Source organism: Oculina patagonica, unplaced genomic scaffold (assembly GCF_052425735.1).
Source record: "Oculina patagonica isolate OP01 unplaced genomic scaffold, crgOcupat unplaced627, whole genome shotgun sequence".
NCBI classification, from domain to species: Eukaryota; Metazoa; Cnidaria; class Anthozoa; order Scleractinia; family Oculinidae; genus Oculina; species Oculina patagonica.
In genome coordinates, this window is record NW_027558501.1 from 1 (window position 1) to 10,203 (window position 10,203).

Sequence of the window (10,203 nt, forward strand, 5' to 3'; positions counted from 1 at the left end):
GTCTATTAGGTCCTGCAAACAGCTTTTTCCCCGATATTTTTCACAGCCCCGCCCACACCCTCCTCCAGGGAAAACAATGGTACGTCCCTAACGATGCATCTGTACAGGAATAATCTTGATTCTAAGTATAGTTTGTTTTAGCTATTTTATTTTGGTATTTGGCAATATTTTAGTTCAAATTAGACTACCACTGTAATCAGTCTCTGAAATTGCGCGCAACTTTACAGTTTCACTTCCGTCACGCTATCCTTTTATGATTGGGCTGCTCATATTTCATGTGACGGTGTTTTGTTTCATGTAACATTTTTACAGTCGTGTTTTACCGTAACTTTGGCTGGACTATCGTTCAAACGAAGCAAGTTTTTGCTAAAATAATTCTCTGATGCTGTGGTGCTCATGTTTTGAGCCGAGGTAAGATAGGAGTGATACTTGATACTTGTTTGTGGTTTTTATACAAATTACGACGAACAGCATTGTTTTGATCTTTATGGATAAAGTTTTATATAATAATCATGCATATTGGCAGTGTTAAAAGGTCAAATGGCTACCTAAATTAAGGGAACAAACGCTGGAGAGAATGCTTCTTTATAAGTGCGTTATATCTGTAGACTATTACATGTAAATTATGTTCAAGCTTGAACTGCGAAGGTTCGCTATACAATGTACATCGTCGCTTTAAATCAAGGTTAATTGCTCACTGTTTTTAAATACAAATGGACAACGGTGATGAGCATCTGTTAAGAAATATTCGTTTTTGTTGTTAACATAACAATAGAAAAAAAAAAAAAAAAACAGCAGGACTTGGTGTGTAGTTACATTTCGTAAGTTTGTTTGCGTGTTTGCTTGTTTGGATTGAATAATTTTATTGCCGTCCCGCCGGCCAATAAAATTGTCGATTTATAATTTAAACTTTCGTAAGGTCAGATTTGTCAAATAGTCGTATCGAGCTGGGTTTTATAGTGAGAAAATATTATTCAAAAGCGACTGCTGTATTTAAGTCTTTTGGTGCAGAAACGACGCAATAAGAAAAAAGTCTTGCATTCTTATGAATTCCTGGCGTGACAGCCGTTCAGCGAGCTGCAATGAAATTTGCTGAAAATAGCCCGTACTTTTTTTTATTCTAGACGCGTCGCTTTTGTCCGGGCCAAAAAACGAGAATTTGAGGCAATGAAGTTGAAGGATAAAAGCTCAAACTTCACATACAGAATTATATATAAATACATATACTAAGATTTTTGTGGGCCTTTTAAGTTTACCGTTATTTTGAACTGACTTGTTACACGATAAGTTCGTTATTTTCGACAGGTTAATTTATAGAGTCAATCTTTGTAACATGACATGAATTTTGTATTTCGGGAAAGATATAAAGACCTTTTATCAATTCCCAAAATAGCAAACCCGGAATTCTTCTGATTTTTGTGTACGAACTTCCAAAAGTTGCTCGATTTTTCATTGTTTTTTTCCGGGGGGTCATGAGGCCGGTCATCGTATTTTGAACATTCCAATTTTTCACAAAAACGAAAAAGTGATAGAACTTTTAAATATCATTTTTCAAAATAGTTCACCAAAGGGGTCTTTTAGGTAAAATAAATTGGAATTTGAAATTCCCTTTCTGTCGGTCAATTCTCCAAAATTAACTTGCCAGTAATTTTGGAGAATTGATCGACAGAAAGGGAATTTCAAATTCGAATTTATTTTACACAAAAGACCCCTTTGGTGAACTATTTTGAAAAATGATATTTAAAAAGTTCTATCGCTTTTTCGTTTTGTTAAAAATCGAAAAGTTCAAAATAAGACTGGACGAGCCGCTTGACCCCCCGGAAAAACAATGAAAAATCGAGCAACTTGTGGAAGTTCGTACGCAACAGAGAAGAAACGTCCAGGATTTGGTGTATTACGGGTAAAACAATATCCTTTACTCTCCAAAGGAAAATAGAAATCACGTTATATTGTCAACTTTGAGTCTATTTATTAGCGTGTTGAAAATAGCCACCTTACAGACTTTGACGTCAAGATGAAATTTGAGTCCAACTTCAGAGGTCTACATAATTCCTAGTATATGTACCTGGAAAGAGATTTATACGTACAATCCGAGCTTTATCATTCAAGTTCGCTATACTAAAGTTTCATTTTTGGCCCGCGAAAAGGGACGTGTCCAGAGCAAAAAATATTGAGGCTATTTTTGACTAATTTTGTTTACATCTCAAACCGGCTGTCACGCAATACACAACGATTCGACATCAAATGAAAGTTTGATAATTTAGTACACCTTACAACATTTTATGTCCATAATTTACGTAGATTTGCTTCTGATAACATTTGGATACACTGCATTTATAAATAAGCACATACAATACCCACAGCGGCGAACCTAAAAATATAATTAGAGCGATAGCGACGACCATTGATCTAAATATTTATTCACATCGTGTAGCCGCCGATCCAAGGCGCCGATCACGTACTATTAAAAGACTCAAGTCTCACCTGACAATATTATTCTTTTGTTCTTCGCGCAGTTTTTTTTCTTGCAGTTTTTGAGATACCGGTGTCAGTTCCTTGCTTCTTATATTCTTAACAACATGATGTTTTCAAAGCTGCGACAATGTCAATAGAATAAATTAAAGCGAACAGATGAAATTTGATACACAAAACGTGACCGAAACAAATGTTATTTTTAACTAGCTTTGCCGTCATTTTTCCGAGAATCCAGTCTCTTCTGGTGAGATTTTCGATTTTGGAAGCGACATCAGCTTTTCGTCTTGCTTCTATTCGTTTAATGTTGCTGTAGATGGCAACGTGTAGCTATTCCTCTCTACTGAGAGAGAATACCACGTCATGCGGATCAAACTGGATAAACCCTGAGGATTTTCAGTGTGTCGCCCTCAGAGATTGCAGCAAGGATGTTTCATCTCATCTTAAATCATGTAGCGTAGCAGACGACAGGATTGAAAGTGAAATTCAATTATTGCTCGCAAGGGCAGGTATGGTTCTTGTTTTTATAATCATGCCTTATTTATCAATCAGTTTTGGAAATGCGACTAGCATTTTTTCTTCTTTAAGATTTTTGCAATTTTGTGTTATTGTCCCTTGCCTAGGGGTGTTTATTGTCGAAGATTTCCATTCATTATTGACGGTGTGCCCACGACATCGAGAAACATTTGGGGTTGGCTGGAGGAGCGGAAAGGTTCGATGTCCTATACCAAGCGAGATTGCAGGACATAAGGCCGCGTCAACCAAAGGAGATCGTGGAATTACCAGCAAGGAGTCAGCTTTCGTGTTATTAACAGGAAAAGTGTTTCTTCCAATCGGAACACGTAAGAACGTGAAAGCTTTGCAAAAACTTCTCCCGGGATCGAGTTGGGGGTGGGGGTGGAAGGTGGGAAGGAGAGTTGAGCTGGTGCGAGGGAACGAACGTTATTTGCAAGAACCAGTTCCGTGGCAAAATAGAAGTATCAGCTCCCTCTCTCTGCCGATAGAAACCTCGAGCTCGCCGTCTAATTGTGTTAGCATAACCCACTAACCGATTTATTAAAGTCAGAATATCGCTAGAATTGATTTATTAAAGGTATTGATTGATACAATTAAGCGAAAACTAAGCGCGCGCTCCGAGAGCCGTCTACCGATCATTATCATGACCACACTGACCGTCTATTGGTATAATCGGGCGCAATCTGAATGGCTACACAAGTGCCGTCTATTTAACAATTATTCCACTCGCGCTTGTTGGATATGAGATGGTAGATAGCCAACGAGGCGCTACGCACCTCGTTGGCTATAACTATCTCATATCCAACAAGCGTGAGTGGAATAATTGTTTTATTAAAAACGTCCAAAGAATTGCAATATTTGAGCTCCCCTGCTGTTTTCGTTGACGCGTATCGGCTACCATATTTGTGGTGAGTGGTATATGAGCTCATATACCATTGCCTGTTAACCAATCAAAACTCAGGAATTTCAATATACCATTGCTAGTTTTTTTAAAATAATGATCAGTAGACGGCTCTCGGAGCGCGCGCTTAGTTTTCGCATAATTTTATCTATCAAAACCTTCAATAAATCAATTCTAGCGATATTCTGAGTTTAATAGATCGGACAGTGGGTTACGCTTACACAAAAAGACGGCTTGCTCTCGATTTCCATCGACTTTGATAGTTGGCGAGGAAAGAAGCCGATAGAAACCTCGAGCTCAGCCGATAGAAACCTCGAGCTCGCCATCTAATTGTTAAATAGACGGCACCTGTGTAGCCAATCAGATTGTGCGATTACCAATAGACGGTCAGTGTGGTTATGCTAACGCTATTTAGATGCATAATTTACCCTACCTTGTACGTAATCACCCACTCATATTTGGTTGGTGATTTTCCTGCTGTACTGATTTTAATACGCTTTGACATAGAGAAGTCTGATGAGACGTTGCCTGGCTTTTTATCGAACACACTAAAACAACGAAATGGTGTTGACTATACGGAGCCCTTTTTACAGTTCTTTAGTGGATGCGTGTTTAACTTGCATTGTTTTGCTTTTTCATTTATCAAATATCAAGATAGAATGAAGTTCTTTTTTTCTCTCTCTCACATAATTATATACACATTATCTCAATTCACACATTGTTTCTTTTTCCTTTTTTCCACAGAAATTTGTAAACGATGCAAAGGACACTTACCTGAGCTCATGACTGATTTTTCGGTGGAATCGAGTCTTAAAACAATCCGCTCCTCAGAGGAAGCTCCGTCTGCTTCAGATGTTCCCGAGATAGTTTCGCCTTGCGAGACACAGAGTTCTGAAGGAAGTGATGTAGAAAAGGAAAAACCGGTAAGGCCTCGATATTTTCGCAGTTAAATAAACACTGTTATTTTATGTTGCATTTGTTGTTCTTATTAGTTTCATGATGCGCGGAAAAGCAATGATCTTCCAGGTACTTCGTAAACAGGCAATTTTTTCTGCTTACTAGCAGGCAACTGAAAACAAGTGTTCCTTTTGCATGCATGAATTTCATTTACATAATAGGAATTTAGCTACCCGATGTAGCCTGATCAGCCCTCATCCGTCGATATAGGCAATATGAAGATAATAAATCCATTATCAGTATCAAAAATTCGCGCTCGACCGGTTAAGGCGGTCGTTGGTCGCTTTGAAAGCATTTTTCTAGCAAGGTAGTCATTCTCAAAGCTTCTGGCCTCGTAGCTCAGTCGGTAGAGCGTCCGTAGATCTAATCCGGAGGTCGTGGGTTCAAATCCCGCCGGGGTCAGAGATTTTTCTTTGCCCCGCGGGAACCCTCCCAAATTTCCTTTAACAGGGTGTATATCCAAGGGGATTTGGTGTATCGGCAGTATTGCCTACTACCGGCACTCCAACACATTAAAAATAATTATTTAATATCCTATTTAAACGGGTGCCACGCGGTCCTATCTACATAGGTCATTTTAATTCTGCCTGAACACCCACACCATATTAACTTTTAATATTGCAGGAAAGTGAAGAAAGTACCAGCTCAGTGGAGCTAGAAGCAGATATGAAGAAACTTGAAATAACAGACGAAAGTTATCAACTATCGTCAGAGACTGCAAGCACAGCATCATCCAGTGGAGGGGATGGAAAGTATCAGCTCCAAAGAGCCAGACTGAATGCTTTCTTGGAGGAGTGCAACATTGAGCCGCTTGGAAGACGCTGGATGGAATGGGACCAAGCAAGTGAACGCACTCAAGAACGATATGTTAAGCGCTCGTCTGAAATAGTCAAGTCGGTTTTGTCAGTGGTTTATCCCGATAACTCTGCCTATTTGTGGAAAGAGTTAAAACTATCCTCTGCAGTGGATAAGATTATGGGCTTAGATTCCGTTTTGTTCTTGTCCGACAACAGCTATCTACAAGCATTGGCCGAAGCATATAAGAATGCAGCAAGCTGGGACACCCGCCGTCAAGTTTTATCAATTATGGCTGGAGTAGCAAGTTATAAAGAAATCTCTTGGCATATACCTGGACTCACTCAATACAGGTACACTATTGCTAATCTTCATCGTCTGCAGTATGGCCGAGCGGCCCCTGTCCCGGAACGTGCATCCCCAGTTCCACGACTAAAGATTGACAGGAAGCAGCTAGATCACTTTCTTGCATACATAACAAGTCCACATCTAGTACAGGACTTACCATTTGGAGATAAATCACTGAAGTTATCCTCCGGTAAAGTTATCAGTGTCCCAAATGTTATCAGAACGATGATACCGCAACGAATTGCAAAGCAGTACATTGAGTATTGCTTAGAAACTGAATTCAAGCCATTTAGTGAGCGAACAATGTTGCGCATCTTATCCGAATGCAGCGCGTCAGTGCGCAAGTCCCTGCAAGGTTTGGATTATATTGCCGCTGAAGGTGCAAAAGCCTTTGATGATCTTTCTGAGCTAATAAACAAGGTAGCTACAACGGGGGACTTAGGTGCAAGTTTACAAGAGAACCTGAAAGCCGCGAAGCTGTACCTCAAAGGTGACTACAAGGTAATAGAAATAATGCAGGTGAAATTGTAAGTGAAGTTAAAAAACAACCTTAATTATAAAACCCTTTACGTGAATTGTGACTTCAACCCTTTTAGTACAACATAATCAGGGTTTTATTTTTGCTCCCCAAGTCCTCAATAGTTAAAGGGATCCTTCTAACCCTGAACAACATATAAAACCACCAAATTCTACTTAGCTCTACTTTAGGCGTCAAGCAGAGTCACAAACGTTGTCACGTGACGACATTTCCAAATATTCACGATTACATGATGTTGTTTTGTACCTATGTAGCCTGTGAGGGTTAAAAAAATAAGACGAAATCTAATTATACAAAAAAACAGCGACAGAGCGCATCGCTAGATTGGACAAATCACATAAATAACCATGCACACTTTGGAAAACGACGAAAGACCGTTCATAACTACTACCTGTTTAATACTAAAATTAATTTTCCAAGAATAGTTAAATAAATTGGTTTTCTATTTTCTCACTCTTTAGGTTCATGTGAACGAAAATTCCCATGTGAAGGAACACTGTAGTGTGTTCGCGTTAAGTGACAAAACGGCAAGTGAATTTAGGCAGCAGTGTGACCATGACCATGACGAGAGGTGTGCAGAATGTGAGGCGATAGTATCCACATTGAAAGATACAGAGGAACTATTGTCAAGGGCATCTTACTCTAGTGATGACGACCATGACGAGGCGCTCTATCTATTTCGCACAGCACAGCATGCCATACATAAATGGAAGTGCCACCAGTTAAGGAGTGTTCAGCAGGACAAGGCAAGGCTAGATGCTATCGATAACCTGGATGACAACACTGTGTTTATCGTCATCGACTGGGCCATGAAATTCCTTCCCCAAAGATACCGTGAATCGCAATCAGATTGGTTCGGAAAGAGAGGAATTTCTTGGCACATTTCTGTTGTTTACCGCCGAGTCCTTGGTGAGCTACAATCCCAGGGATTTATCCACATCGTTCAGTCGTGCAGCCAAGACAGCGCTGCAGTTGTCACCATCATGCAGCATGTCCTTTGTACCTTGGCGACTGAGCACCCCAACATCACAAAGGCCTTCTTCCGCCAAGATAACGCCGGCTGTTATCATGCCGCACCAACACTTCTTGCCTGTCCTTCAATTCAAGCGTCTACTGGTATAAACGTGACAGGCGTGGATTTCAGTGATCCACAAGGAGGTAAAGGAGCCGCTGACAGAATGGCCGCAGCAGCGAAGTCCCATATTCGCAAGTATATCAACGAGGGGCATGATGTCACTAACGCTGAACAAATGAAAGATGCTCTTCTGTCGTATGGTGGGCTCGAAGGTGTTAGGGTTGCTGTAGTTGAATGCCTCGAAGAACACAGCATCAGTGGTACCCAACAGAAAATTCCCGGAATCAGCAAATTAAACAATTTCAGATTTAGCGAAGGAAACCTTTTAGCCAGAAGAGCGTATGACATTGGTAGTGGAAAGGAAATTCCTGTAAATGCCAGCACAATGACAGGTATGGGATGCAAGTATCCTTCTTTGTGTGTGTCTCGTGTTTCTTTTCGATCGTTTCCTGCGTATGCTTTACCTGCGTTTCTCATCACTTTCTGACATGGGCCAGGCTAATGGTTTCGTACTATAAGTTATTTACTACCGTACTGGAAAACATAATCGACAAGGCATTTTTCATAAAGGGGAACTAAAACACTGGTAGGGCGCCTTATGCTCGCTTCCACTAAAGTATAACCCGCCTGAGATTTTTGTCAAACTTTGCCTATTGATTTTGTTATCTTATAGGAACTTAAATTTTGAAAAAAAAAAAATTCGGGTAACCGTGCTAATTAAGAAGCAACAATAACGTACCTTGCTATCACCAAATCAATCCCTGTTATGTCACCATGATTATAGTCACGATTGCTTGCTAAATTCATGTTTCCGACGCTTGTTTCTTTACTGAGAATTAGTCGGTATTTATTTTACAGAAAGAAAATTATTACTCGATTCAAAACAACAGAAAAATATCGTAGATCACCCTACTCGTTTTGGAGAAATGACGATAACTGAACCTAACTGCGCAATGCATTTCTGGGAAATGACCTTAAAGTGCCGATAATGGAACAGCATCTCAAAAAAAGTTTTCATTTATCTTTATTTAAATAGCATCTGGATACATGTGGCTAAAAAGTTCCCTTCTCCACTGGTTCGTCTAAGCCTTTGACTGTCAAGCCGCTTGGTCGCGAAAACCCCGTTTCAGAGGAACCTGTAGACACTAGCCAAGCTACGTCTATGGAAGCCTTCAGCTGCCCCAAGGAAGGTTGTGTTCGTGTCTTTCAGCGATTTTCGTTTCTTGGAATGTCATCTTTCATTTGAAAGGTGTACTAAATCAGTCGAACGGCAATCGCTGTTAGACCTTGCTAAAACACAATATGCGTCACTTTTAGAGGGGATGTGGGGAAAATGCTTGACAATAAAATCCCGAGAGCCACTGGAAGCCGAAGAAATTGTTTCTAATGTTGAGGAGGGATGGGCTCTTAAGGAAACAAAGAAGCCCTACTGTTTTAATGAAGCCCAAAAAACTTATCTTGAGGCTAAATTTAACATTGTGGGCAAACAACAGGCCGAAAACTGGATGGCGAGACAGTAGCATGGAAAATGAGAAGAGCCATTGGACCAGATGGAAATCGTCTCTTTAGAGTCTCGGAATTCCTGACGGCACAACAAGTTTCTTCATTCTTTTATCGCCTCTCAGCAAAATCTCGTAACAATGTCGTGCTTGAGGAGGACATCCGTGCTTCTGAAGAGGAGATGAAACTACCCATTACTTCAAGCCAAGATATCCTCTCAGCTCCTTCAACTGGAGCATCCTATTGTGTACGATCAGTACAACATCTGTGACCTGGTAAGGAAAGGCACGCTGAAGAACATGAAACTTGGCTTACTTCAATTATTTTGTGAAGGATTCGAATTAGAATCTCCAGCTAAGAAAGTTAGAAACAAGGCGCCCTACCTCAGTCTACTAGAGCAAATGGTCTCAAATTGCTCTTGCAGCGGTTAATCTGAGCAAATTGCCGTTATCAGATCTGGTGACGTTCTCCTGAAAATTCTTCATCCATTTCCGCATGGATTGTTTTGAATTGGACAAACGACAAACAACAATCAAACGGAGCTAAAAAGGTCTATTCTGCGGTAGCCTGCGTAGAAAGCTTCGGAACCACAGGGAACTCAAACTCGAAATATGTGCAATTGTGTTATTACTAAACACTTGAAAAAAAGATTACTTGTTGCATGGGGAAAAGTTGTATTCAACGAGCTTGAAATATTAAATAATAACCACTCTAGTTCGTTTGCCTGAATCTTCGCCGGAGACATAAAGAAAAGCAACTGAAGCAATGTAAGATTTTTCTAATTCAGACTTGTTGATATTTTCGTTATTGAATACAACGGTATCCTTCTCCCCATACAAATCCTTTAATTTCGAGTACTGCATAATAGCTTTCCACAGTGATACATTATAAGAGCATGGACTTCCTGAGTCTGAACAGCCAGCGAGGGGGAGGCTTGAAGTACGCCCAAGAATGCGCAGATTGCGACATGAGAAATTTCAACATGAAAAACTTGGGGATGAAAAATTTTCCTCTGTAAATTTCTTTAATTTCTGCACTTTTGCAAACATTTTTTACGAAATGCAAACTATTTCTTTATATATACATATCGTGTTTGCATTC

The 10,203-nt window shown here is 40.0% G+C and overlaps 1 protein-coding gene and 1 non-coding gene across 2 annotated transcripts; both read left to right on the forward strand.

Annotated features, from left to right (window-relative positions):
- The first annotated feature begins 4,517 nt into the window (after positions 1-4,517).
- LOC144641034 (uncharacterized) lies at positions 4,518-9,373 on the forward strand. Its single transcript, XM_078500094.1, has 4 exons — positions 4,518-4,812; positions 5,471-6,490; positions 6,989-8,021; positions 9,096-9,373. Exons 1-4 carry the CDS (start codon positions 4,549-4,551, stop codon positions 9,371-9,373), a joined length of 2,595 nt encoding a protein of 864 aa, XP_078356220.1. The 5' UTR covers positions 4,518-4,548.
- On the forward strand, positions 5,175-5,248 carry Trnar-ucu (transfer RNA arginine (anticodon UCU)). Its single transcript has one exon. It is a non-coding gene; the product is annotated as a tRNA-Arg (tRNA).
- Positions 9,374-10,203: the final 830 nt, after the last annotated feature.

Bases quoted from the DNA above. Each gene is read 5' to 3' on its own strand.
- LOC144641034 (XM_078500094.1), top strand. From the start codon at position 4,549: ATGAAGTTCTTTTTTTCTCTCTCTCACATAATTATATACACATTATCT. The intron at 4,813-5,470 runs GTAAGGCCTCGA...TTAATATTGCAG, and splicing joins ATGTAGAAAAGGAAAAACCG to GAAAGTGAAGAAAGTACCAG. The intron at 6,491-6,988 runs GTAATAGAAATA...CTCACTCTTTAG, and splicing joins ACCTCAAAGGTGACTACAAG to GTTCATGTGAACGAAAATTC.